Source organism: Gymnogyps californianus, chromosome 2 (genome assembly GCF_018139145.2).
Source record: "Gymnogyps californianus isolate 813 chromosome 2, ASM1813914v2, whole genome shotgun sequence".
NCBI lineage: Eukaryota > Metazoa > Chordata > Aves > Accipitriformes > Cathartidae > Gymnogyps > Gymnogyps californianus.
The window spans coordinates 68,221,764-68,234,129 of NC_059472.1; the positions used below are offsets into that span (position 1 = coordinate 68,221,764).

Below are 12,366 nucleotides of genomic sequence, written 5' to 3' on the forward strand. Positions count from 1 at the left end.
CGGCCCGGCGGGTCGGGAGAACTAATCCCTATAGGCAAACCGGCCAGTTTGTTGTCCTTGTGGGGCTGCCTCTTTATGGAATACTCTACAACGTGGTTTGGATCCATTCTGCCTAAAAGCATGACCTACTTCTTCGCTCCTGTGCATCTGATCTTGCATTAGGATAAATCAAACTACGTGCTTTATTTCTACAAGTGACCTGTCCAGCAGTTTCTTGGTCACCTGCAAACTTATCAGTAACTTACTTTCCTCCAGAAAATTGATTATCATGACACCAAGAACAGATCTTCCTAGGACGCCAACGGGAATAGGTGCCATAGTGAGTCTGTATAATGTTGTTTTTAATCAGAATCTGATATGCTAAATGATGTTTCACCATTCTCAACCTGATCTGCAATAGATACCAAGTTTGTCAAAATCTGTTTCACAGAAAATTATTTTTCGTTCCTGTATCATTCTGTGATTTTCTCCAGTACTTGGCTACCAGGACTACAGCTACTTGGATCACTTTGGTTATCATTTTACAATATTGGCGCTATAAAACACATCCACTCACACTGTCTCTGGAATGTCATCAGCTTTCTCAGCTTTTTGTTTTTTAAAGCAATTTCCCAGTTTTTGAGAACTCAGTCTTCCTGAAAGAAAGCTCGAGTCCAAGTTAGGCGGTACAACAGAATTAATACCTTGAATATTACTAGCAACTGCTTCATCTCCTTCTTCGTTACCGATGCAGCAGCAAACATCCCTTTGTTATTTGAAGAATCAAACGTACCTCCTCGCTTCTTTCCAAATACAGGTCGGAACGAGTTATTGCACAGTTCCATTCAGCGTAAAGCTCGAGGCTTGCCCTCGCGCGGGAGGCAGAGCCCAGCCGCCGGTGGTGCCCGCACAGTGCACCGGCAAGCCAGGTGCTGGGGAGGTAGGTCAAAGAAACACGCCTAGGAAGTGCTACGCCATGGAGATAACGCTTATCATGGAGCACAGAAACAGTGCCAAGAGCAGGCCCAGGAAACCAAGATTTACCCCTATTTGCCCGGAAAGCTAAGGCAGGCTTTTCAGAGGTAGTCTCTGATGATACCTTCCTCATTTTGGGGGCACTTGGCAGGAGATCCTTCCTGTGCATCATTCTGTGCGTAATGGGAACCCTGGGGTGACAGTTCATCTGTATGCACATTTCTGGTTTGAAGGTGGCCACTTTTGGTCAAATGAATCCCAGCTCCTGTGTCTGAACTGCGGAGGTCTGTAGTACTGCTGGATATCATTTAAACCAAGCAAAGCTACACTTCAGAGTAGAGTATTTAATAATGTGGTACTTCTGACCTTGACCATTCCCTGTCAGTAAAACAGGGGTGTTCTTCCTTCATGGTCATACTGTGAAGATAGAGTAATAAATATTTGGGAAGCACTAAGACACTGTAACAATCAAGTTCCACAAAAAAAAGCTAAGAAAATAACCTTTATTTTTCAGGCTAGGGATTTACTATGGGGAAGTAAATAAGGCCATATATTGAACAATGAGGATTAGGCAAAGCAAGCTTCTCAAAATCCTTCCTGTATACTCAGTGAGGCACGAAAAAGACAGTTTCTGTATCTTTTGTAAAAAAACCCAGGGAACATAATGCAAGAATATCATGTAATTAAAGACAATAGTGTAATAGATGCACTGAGGCTAAATTTAGATTTAACAAATAACTTCATTTCTGACACTTTTAAATATTTCATTTGCGATCCTATCAAAAACTCTCATGTACATGTATAAGTTTTCAACATGATGTATACATATAGCTGTATTTTGTAAACCCTGCTTCTTTCCAATTCTCAGCACTGAGAAATGTCTTCTTTCATAGGTACTATCCTTTGTTTATGTGTAACAGATGCCCAGGTAAGAGCTCATTTTAAATAAAAGGAGGCCTAAAGGAGAATTGCACCACACTGCTTATTAAAGATTGTGTCAGACACAGCTGCCTGCCCAGCTGCCTTTTTTATTTTTTTCTTAGAAATCCCCAGAATGTTTTGCTACCATGAAATTAGTAAAGTGCATCCCCTAGGATGAAATCCTCTAGAGTAGCACACATCCTTTACCTGTTATGCAAAAAGGCTTTATACTCTTATTTGGTGGTCTACACCAGACACCCTCTGTATCTGTTTATTCCTTGTTGGCTAAAATATCAGTTCACAAGAATTGTGAATCCTGCTTTCTTTGCTCGAAAATCAAATGTCACTTTCTTCCCGGCATGTTACCCAGTCACTTCAGCATTTCAATCATGTGAATCCTTCAACTATATTTCAGTAAAAACAGTTATGTCAAATATCTCCCTACTAACGATCATTTCCAATTTCTCTCAGTTATTACTAAGTCTTCTCACAGTGTATGCACAGTTAACATTTTTGTTCTTTATATATTCTTTATATTTGCTCATCACAGAGTACCTAATTCATGAATTTCAGGTCTAAGTATCTGTAATGGTATGACTCCAGTGACCAGTTTTTCTTCAGCTGCAAGTTAAATACCTTCAGAGCGTGGATAAGTTCAGGAAACCCAGAAAACTGATTTTTCCTTTACCACCAAGACAGAAATTGCATCTGCTGCAAGTCCTCTCCCACGCTGGGAGATGGTCTGATGCTACATGAAACATGTCACGCTACCCATCAGGCCCGTGACTCACTTCCTACATCTTCCATCTTCTTTTTTACGGCTTTTGGAGTTAGGAGAGGTCACTGAGAAGGTCCTGCCCTCTTTCTGTCTCCAACCCCATTTGGAAATCCTGGAAGCCTCTAAAAGTATGTCATCTACAGCCACATCATTCCTGTCGGTGCTGACTAGGACTGGTCTAAACAGGCTTTGCCTATTCATATAAATGTCAGTGAGTAATGGATTGAAAAAAAGATTGAAAACTGTTGATCTAGGCATAGTAATTTTAGTACTGCATATACATACATGTTTGTTTTCTGCTGTAAATGGGAAGTAGAAGAATACTGCAATGCTCTAATTCAAACCCAGCTATTGCTGTTGCAGTCAACTGCTAGCTCCCCAACAGAATGGGGGAGCTCCACTGTCCCTCTCTTCCCTCCCAAGGACTTTCCCACCTACCTCAGCTAACTTGCTAGCACAGTCAAAATTTTGTCTTTGTTACGAGCCTACAGAGCATTCTCAAACAATGCCAAAAAACCCCACAGTTGCAAGCATATATACAGAACTGCATGATCCTAACCCTATAGTCTCTCTAGACATGTGGATTGCTATGTCTTTATATCAGGGTATCAGAATAAAGCTCAACCTCAAATTAAGCTCCCAATTTAAAGGCTTCAAGAGAGTCAACTGAAATTAAAAGAACATCAGATTTTGAATTACCAGCCCAGCAGTATCACTGTGTAACTGCCCGTGTTTTCATACATTGGGAATAGGAGCACAATCCCATCAGTCCCGGTGTTACCAACCAGCATGAATTTCCCCTTCCAGTAAATCTTATCACTTCCTATAAATATAACAAAAATTGAACACAGTTTTGAGTCTTTGTTTCAGCAGAGCTAGCAAGCAATACTGCTTCCAACTCACATTGACCGATGTGTATACAATGATGACTGTTGTTACCGGGTGTTTGTGCAAGCTCTAACAATCCTCCATCATAATGGTTTGGTCAAGACTGCACATACAGAGGTTTTAGTGGTTTATTTCTTAGAAGGAAGGTTCATATACTGTCTTCTGTTGAAGCGAAAATCCAGTAAGTTCTACCCCATGTCGAAGATCCACAATGTTTAAATGAAAGGAGAACGGTAGAAGAATAAAAGGAAAAAAACGGCAAAATAGTTACCTGATGAGTTCAAAGAAATATGATAAAGAATTAGGCACCAGACTGCAATCTGGATTGCAATTTATTTTTTTTTTTTATAAAGGAATACAAAGACTAAGAAATAAGCATTTTTTTAACGACAATTTTTTTAATGACAATTTTTTTTTAATTCCAAAAAATCAGCAAGTTCAATCAGTACTTAGAACCTCAAATTCTCATTTTGGGGATAATACCATCAGGTAATCTATTAAAGGTTAAAGACTCCTTGCATATTACTATTCCCCTCACGAGGTGTATTTAGCACAGGATATGGAAAATTGGGAAAACATTTTGCACAGTTTAGTTTTGTGAAATAATTCTCCTGGCTTAATCTTTTGTGCCTCAACCATGCCAAATATGCCCCATACTTAAGGACATCCAAGGAACGTCAGACAAGGGGAAGGGAAGGAACCTGGGAGAACACAGAATCACGCTGATCCAGTATAATGCCTAAAAAAGGGCAGTAAACATGGGAGGGGTTGTATTCGCAGCTAGGCAATGAGGAAGGAATAAAATCCATCTGGAAGACAGACTTTTCACCTCTATCCTAGAATTTTATACAGCGTACTGTGCGCTGGGACGACACCTTCTCAGGACAATTTGTTCAGTTAATCTCTCTATATTTAAAAAATGTCCTTTCTTGTTTTGAACAGAGAGATGGTACAAAATGGAAGAAGGACCCTTGAGATTTCCCAGTTTGCGCTGCCAGTATCCCATTATTTTAATCTAAGGTTATCAATAAGCTTGAGTTGCAAGTTTTGGTTTTATGGGTGCTTCACATGGTTAGTGGCAAAGGGGAAAACAAACACACAGCTCTAAGCATAAAAGGAAGATGAATACTAAGAAAGGGGGGGATCTACCAGTTCTTGATTTGGACCATGTGGAAAGTGTTCCTTTCTCTCTCTTTTACAAGGAGAGCCCTAGGAGGCCAGAACCAGATGAAGTATCCATTTGTGACTGAAGCCCTCCAATTTTTCCATTTCTGTGAGGCATCCAGCCCCTTCTCTGCTCAGGAGAAGCCCAAAGTCCACAGTCCATTCCTCAGCAGGTAGCCCTGACCTCCCACAAAAGGAAGTTAGAAGATGTGCATTGTGACTCAGACACTTGATGGAGTTCTTCACCCTCCAAACCTGAAGCCAGACATTAATACAATTCCAGTGAGTTGAGAAGAAAAGGATATCAAGGAGAAAAAAATGGTAAGTAGATGGCCAACATAAGAGGAGCAAGCTGGTGACAGTGCTACCCTCAGTGTCTGCTTTTGAACTCAACGTAAGTGTGTTTGCCTAGCAAATATTCAACCCAGGCTAGCAGGTTTGCTGGTATATGAGAAAACAGCTCAGCTGCATGTAAGTAGAAGCCGAAAACATCAGTACTTCCCTTTAAACAAGTGCAGAGTGGGAAGACGTATGGAAAATAATTTCCAGTAACTAAGTTTCACTCGCATATCACTACCTGATGATGAAATCTTGAAGTCCCAAAACTAAGAAAACCTCATTGATCACGGAGGTCAATGAGAGTTTTGTCTATGATTGTAATAGCTGGGCTCTCATTAACTTACTAATGTAATTCAATCAACAGTCAAGAAGGCAAAGCAGAAATGAATAGAAAATCCTTGCTGTGTTGCTGGAGCTCTCACAGTTCTCTCATGCAGCCACCCAGTTTTGATTTGTGGCTCCACAAAGTGCACACCACTGCTGCTAACAAGTGAACAGAAGCATTACTGAGTTCAGGAAAGGGAACTTGAGAGACCATAAAATAAAGCTCTCTTCTCCCAAGTGCTGCAGGGATCAGAGCCTAAGAGATCAGAGAAATGACTAAAAGAAAACCACTGACCATAAGGGAAAAAAAAAAAAAAAAAGCAGCTGTAAAGACAGTTCCCACTCTACTGAATCACAAAATATTTTATTAATTCTAACATCAGTTTCATCAGTCCAGCCCACAGAGACAAAACTTTAAAGGTGCTCACAAAAACATTCTATCTATATGGGTTTAGAAAGACCTTGGAAGAACCTACATATGCATCTCCTAGAGGCAGAAACCCTCCCCTCACACCCTTATCATATAAATAGGTATGCCAAAATGGCATGAGCTTACGAGGATTCAAAGAAAAGGTTGTACATTTTTTTATAGAAAACATGAACAAAGGCAAATAACAAAATATATCCAAAACTAATCGAAACAGATGCCAAGACTTCTGAGGGGAAAAAGGTTGACATTTTCATGCTTCTACACATAAGCATACCTCCAGCTGATACAGAAAGAAACTTTCCTTATGAGCTGAAACCCTTTTAATCAACATTTTAATGATGATGGTCAATGACCAAATACATTGCTATACACACTACTTGTCTGATTGGGTAAGGCAGATCCCACACACAACAGCAGAAGACATCTTGTACCAGTGCAGATTAAACCCCATGTTTTCAATAGGACTATATGTGTTGACATGGCCAACTTATTAGAAAAGGAGTTCCCAGACAAAATGCAAGTTATATTCGAAAGACAATTCTTTTTGTATTAATATCAGCTGCATATCATATCAATTAGTTGCAAAACCATTTTTGTTTATATAATCATTTTTATATGAACCATTTAAACATTTACAATTTAATGAAAGATACAATTTCTTAGATTCATTTTCTCTAACTGTAATTTTGAAATTTGTCAAAAGAATTATTGCTAGGTCTGATCTTGCAAGTTTTATGCATGTTGAAAATCCACATAATGTTAAAGTTGTGCAGTCTGGGACACAGCCACATAGCTAGATCCAGGTGAATCTAAACAGCTTTTCCCAGAGCATCACCTTTAAATATTGTTGCCTTATTTCTTTAAGAAAGATGAGAAAATCCCCGTTTTACTCCAAAACCAGACTTAAGCATGATTAGAACTTGTCAAGTGCCATGAGCATCTAAAATTGTCGCAACATTTAATGTATTGTCAAGCATGTGCAATCTGTATGCATCTAGATTGTTATTTGTGCAAAAACATGCAGACCTACTCTGCCCTCATGTGCAAATCCACACTGTCTTCAGTGAGGGTTTTGTGGTAGTCACTTAGGGCAGAATCTGGCCTACATTTACCTTCTTGGTATTTAAAAGACAACAAGAATTATTAGCTACTATCTGTTAAAAGGCCCAACTGCAGAATGTTTTAGTAGAAAAATAAACATTTTAAGTTATTGGCAGATAACATTAGTGCAATTATTTTGACTGCCTTACTTTCACACAGTAGATTAAAAAAAATATATTGTCACTTGTGAAAAGAACCTAAGACACTTCAGAAGCAGTTATGTAGCTGCCAAATAAAGAGAAAAGAAGGGGAGCAGATTCTGTGGCATGATATAACCACTACACTTACTTTACGCATCTTTCAATGCTTAGTGCCTTTTAATGCTCCAGAAAATGAAATCCAAGGCTTGTAAACTAATTACAGTTCTTTCCATACAAAAATATATCACTTATGTGATCTTCAAAAGGCTGACTAACTGCTGACTAGAAAGAGCACATTTTCATATTCAGCTATATCCTAGATGACATCTGGATCAACTTCTTTCTTTGAAGAACCATTTTTGGTAGTCCGAGTTGGTACATGGTCGTAACAATGGTGCTGGGTTACCATTGTAAGCATTTGACTTGGCTTGTACGCACTTCTGCGTTTGTAGATGAAACAAGGTACCATCCTACAAAAGACAGAAATATTTTTTGCTTTTCAAGTCTTAAAAATTACAGGCATATCACTGTGTTTTAAAAGTAACAGAACACATTCGTAACAAATAAATATCACACATATCCTTCTCATGGAGCCACGCAGTGAAATCAAAATGCTCAACTTGAGGATCTCTGAAACTTTATCAAAAGACCCTGCTTTTAAACTTAGATTAACATTGCTGTAGAGTGATTCATGTCTTGACATCTAAGCCTGTAAAGGATGTGCTAACTTCATTCACTTTCATTGCCTTTTGCTACTGCACCAGAATATGGGCAGAGAAAACCAAAGCCAAGTACAGGCATTACCCAAATTCACCAACTTATTGCACATCTTGCAAGTAAAATGTAAGTGTTGTTAGTTAAGTGTAGAAGTTGGATATATTTTTAGCAAAACATTTTCCCCTTTCTTCACAGGGTATATTTTTAGTGGAAAAGGCAAAAATATCTAAGCGCGCCCCTTGCCTGCAGATGTGTGTGGAGTTAGCTTGCTTTGCTGGAGGGCAGCAGAGCTGCCTCAGAGGTGTAAGGTCTGACACGACTCCACAGTCAGATTCCCTAAAGAACACATTTTGAGGCCTCAGGCCCTCCTATTATCAGAGTCTCCAAGAACATTTCATCTCCAGTTCACGTTGCTCGCTCCAATCCGGGAGCGCTGTCAACCAGGGTAGTGAGCTGCAAAAAGGCAGCGTAGCCAGCTGCGGAGAACTGCCCTGCTCCGAGACCATTCCTTTGGTCCAGCTGACATTCCCACACGTAACCATTTCCAAAGCCTCTGGCGGCTTCAAAAGAAAAATGCCAACACCCTGTTTCTCAGCATAACCCTGACTCCTTTGAAAGTCTGCTCCTTCCATTGTCATCAGGAGTGTCACGCTAATTGCACCTTGAGCCACAGCCCTTAATGCCCAGCAGTGTGTGCTTGCTCATGGGCTTGCTGACAGACTTAGCTGCTGAATGATGTTCCCGTTTCCATCGTGATAATTCAAATTTTTGAGTGGACTAATCAATATCTGCCTGTCCTGGTTTCGGCTGGGACAGAGTTAACTCTCTTCTTAGTAGCTGGTACAGTGCTGGGTTTTGGATTTAGTGTGAGAATAATGTTGATAACACTCTGAGGTTTTAGTTGTTGCTAAGTAGTGCTTATCTTAAGCCAAGGACTTTTCAGTTTCCCATGCTCTGCCAGCAAGCAGGTGCACTAGAAGCTGGGAGGGAGCATAGCCAGGACAGCTGACCCAAACTAGCCAAAGGGATATTCCATACCACAGAACATCATGCCCAGTATATAAACAGGGGGGAGTTGGCCAAGAGGGGGGGATCGCTGCTCGGGCATCAGTTAGCAGCTGGTGAGCAACTGCATTGTGCATCACTTGTCTTTTCTTGGGTTTTATTTCTCTCTTTTTTTTTTTTTGTTATATTCCTTTTCATTACTTTTCATTCATCATCCATTTTATTATCATTGTTGTTATTATTATATTTTATTTTACTTTAGTTATTAAACCGTTCTCATCTCAACCCACAAGTTTTACTTTTTTTTGATCTTCCTCCTCATCCCACTGAGAGGGGGGAGGAGTGAGCAAGTGGCTGCGTGGTGCTTAGTTGCTGGCTGGGGTTAAACCACGACACTGCCTCACTTGTTTTTGACTCAGTGCCCATAAGAACTTAATTCTTGCCAGGCTGCTGGGAAGGCTGTTCAAATCTTTGATTATGCTACATCTATAAGGACAGCTTTTCCAGTGTCTGACACTACTCTGCACAAAGCAAGAGAAATGTGGTACTGACACCTCACCCATCACTTGCCTTGAAAGGTAGGGACTGGTGATTTTGATTTAATGCAATAGAAGAAGAGGAATTGGAGCAGAGCAGTATGTTCAAATCACACACCGGCACAAAGTGATCGCAAGAAAGAAAGAAGATTTAAAATAATTCCTAAAGTTTCAGATGCTAAAAGTTAATGGTTAGGAATGCAGTGGAAACAGATGTATTCCAAAACTGTGTTTTCTCAATTATTTCCTGAAGTGACTGAGGGTCATTCAATATATGTCATCTTAGGGATTAATGCATATGACCTTGAAAAATTTTGTTAAAAGTCAGCATTAAAAATGAAACGTTGTTTATAAAGTCAGCCTTTTAAATATTTTGTTTTACTTGGTAATATCACTGTGAGCTTCAGTCTGGACTAGATTTAGTGAATGGACAGTAGTTTTCATATTTCTTTAGAATTTACTCTGCCACCTATCACTGGTGGTAGTATCTAAGCATGAAATTTGTCAACCATGGTGCGTATAGAGTTTAGATGCATTATGCAGACATATTATGTAAATATACCATTTTGATGTATTATGTGACCTTCTCCCTTAGCCAAATAATAACACTCCAGAACCTGACCAAGGCCATCATTTTTCATCCAACTTATTTTCTCTCAAGCATCCAGGAACTCCTTCAGAGATTAAAAACTACTAAACACAAGGTTTTCTAAGATCACATGTTATCTTTATTAAATATACTCCATACTTCTCAGTAGTTCTCCCCTTTGGGAGTAGGCATTAAGGTTAAAGAAGAGAGGTACAGATTTGCTGAGTCCCCACAGCCAGTAAGATGTGTCCTGTGTAGGGGCAGGAGTAGGGCGGAAGGTATTTTTTGATGGTGCATCAAATTACACAACTGCACATTACATCGCAGAAAAGCTCAGGGAGCACTTCTGGGACTCACGGGGAGGGTCATGAGAGATGGTTTGCAGAGGAGAAGCAGCAGCTGCTCAAAAGCAGGGAAGAGTGTAAAGTAATGGTGGTATGTGAAGTATCAGGGATATATGCTGGTATAAATACTGGGAAATAAAAGAAGTCAATGAAAGGAGAGCAGAAGTAGGCCAGCCATGAGACTGGCTGGAGAAGGGGTATATGGAGGCACCTCAGTTCTCAGGAGAAGACAGTAGGGGTGAGTTGTGAGAGAGAACTGAGCAGTCCGCAGAAAGTGCTATATGTGGACAGGGCAAAGAGAGACCTCTGCCAACCTTCCTAACTCCTTTGACGTTAAGAAGGGCGCTTTCCTTCCTCTCATCTTCCTATTCCTTATGACTGGCATACTCTTCACCTGCGTGCCGCTGCTACCCTGGTTCTATGTTCAGATATTAATAGCCAAGATAGCATATTTCTCCCAGAGATCTATGCCAATGTTGTGGCCTGCATGATGTGTAGGCAGTAAGATAAAAAGAAAAAAACTCAACAATTCTCCTTCCACCCACTCCCCAAAAAACCAAACCCAAAACCAAGCATGCACACTTACCTCTCTGAAAACAAACTTCTGGTTTTCAGGAATACTGTGGACATTTTCTTGACACAAGTACATTGTCAAGTAGTCAGTCCCCGAATCGACTGCTGCACAGACTTCTGGCTGTCGGGTGTTGTAACGTATTTCATTATGGGATGTGTACTCAAAAAACTACAAACCCAAGAGAAAAAACAAAGGACAACAGTCATTTCATATGTACACAAGAAAGTATTTATAAGGAGGATATACTAAGATACTATAATTAAGTTCACATATTAAAGTTGCTATTGTGGAGAGAAATTCTGCCAAAAACATTCAAGGAGCCTTAACTTCTGCCGTTTGCTTACTATTTTACAGAAAATCAATCTCACCACAGCACTGCTTTACTCTGGTAGCACTTAAAATGTATGAAATGCTGAATAAATGCCCTGGAAAACAGACGTTCCAGCATTAAAGAACTTAGAAAATTTGACTGTAATATTCTACTTTCACATTCTAGATCACCCTTAAAAACAGGACGGAAAACAGTTCATAGCCTGACATTATGCCTTCTTAATTCAGTTGTCACAAAACAATGTTACTTTTAATTAAGGAGTTGCTCACTGCATAGTTCTAATGCAGTTTGGTCAAGGTTCATTTCCACTTACAAATTAGTCAGGATGCATGGTGATGAGCATATTATTATACAACATTTTAAGATATTATTTGAAGCAAATCAGCTACAGCTGCTTTTAAACATGAACAGAACTTTATTAAAGACAATTTACTGGCTTTGCTTGTATAATATTCTACAGAGGTGTTCTGAACATGCTCTAAAACATCTTAGCTTCTGTAGCAATTATGGTTGAAGACTTCCTTAAAATTTTTACATTTATCATGGACATTTGCCAAATTTTGGACTTCATTAAAAAGCAGCAGAGTTTGAGAGTTGTTTGTATTTAGTATGCTTGTAAATAATTTAGATGACTATAGTGCACAGATGTGTGTTTAGATCTGACTTAGATCATACTCCGTAGAGTAGAGGAGAGTTTTATACACATCAGAAAATTGCTTGTTACCAATAGTATAGCTGCATTAGTCGAAACCAATAAAAGGATCAGGGAGAGAAGGAATTCTCTTTTGTTTTGTTTCACCCTTGGAGAAAGAGACTGTAAGGCCGCGTGAAGGGGGCCGTACCAATTCAGAAATGTGGTATATACTTGAACTTACCACAAGACCATCCTTAACAACCACCAAGGCTAATTAACCTTGAAAGACAAACTGGAAATGGAGTTTTAATGTAAACAGGACTGTGTGATTACAAAGTCTGCAGTCATCCATTTCCAGGTGTAAGAGCTCTGATCTAGACTACGCTGATGGTAGTTCTTTCATGAAATCTGCCCCTCCTTTTATCACAATCAGGAATTTGTCTGCCGAGGTGGCTGTCACAGACCAATGCTGCCCACTGTGTTAGCCTGTAGAGCTTCATGGCTTTTTTTCCCCCACCCAGCAGTGATACAAGTGACTGATCCCCCAGAATTAACCTGTTTACCACCATTCATTTGTGCTAAGCTGCAAAGGGAAGT

At 39.8% G+C, this 12,366-nt stretch overlaps 1 protein-coding gene across 1 annotated transcript in view; it reads right to left on the reverse strand.

Moving 5' to 3' along the window:
• Positions 1 to 5,721: 5,721 nt before the first annotated feature.
• GALNT12 (polypeptide N-acetylgalactosaminyltransferase 12) overlaps positions 5,722 to 12,366 on the reverse strand; it is a 51,602-nt gene continuing 44,957 nt past the window's right edge. The window contains exons 9-10 of the mRNA XM_050891251.1: positions 10,817 to 10,972; positions 5,722 to 7,509 (exon numbers count right to left, since the gene is read on the reverse strand). Coding sequence (XP_050747208.1) covers positions 7,372 to 7,509; positions 10,817 to 10,972 — 294 coding nt within the window. The 3' untranslated portion in view covers positions 5,722 to 7,371. The remainder of the gene's footprint in view (positions 7,510 to 10,816; positions 10,973 to 12,366) is intronic.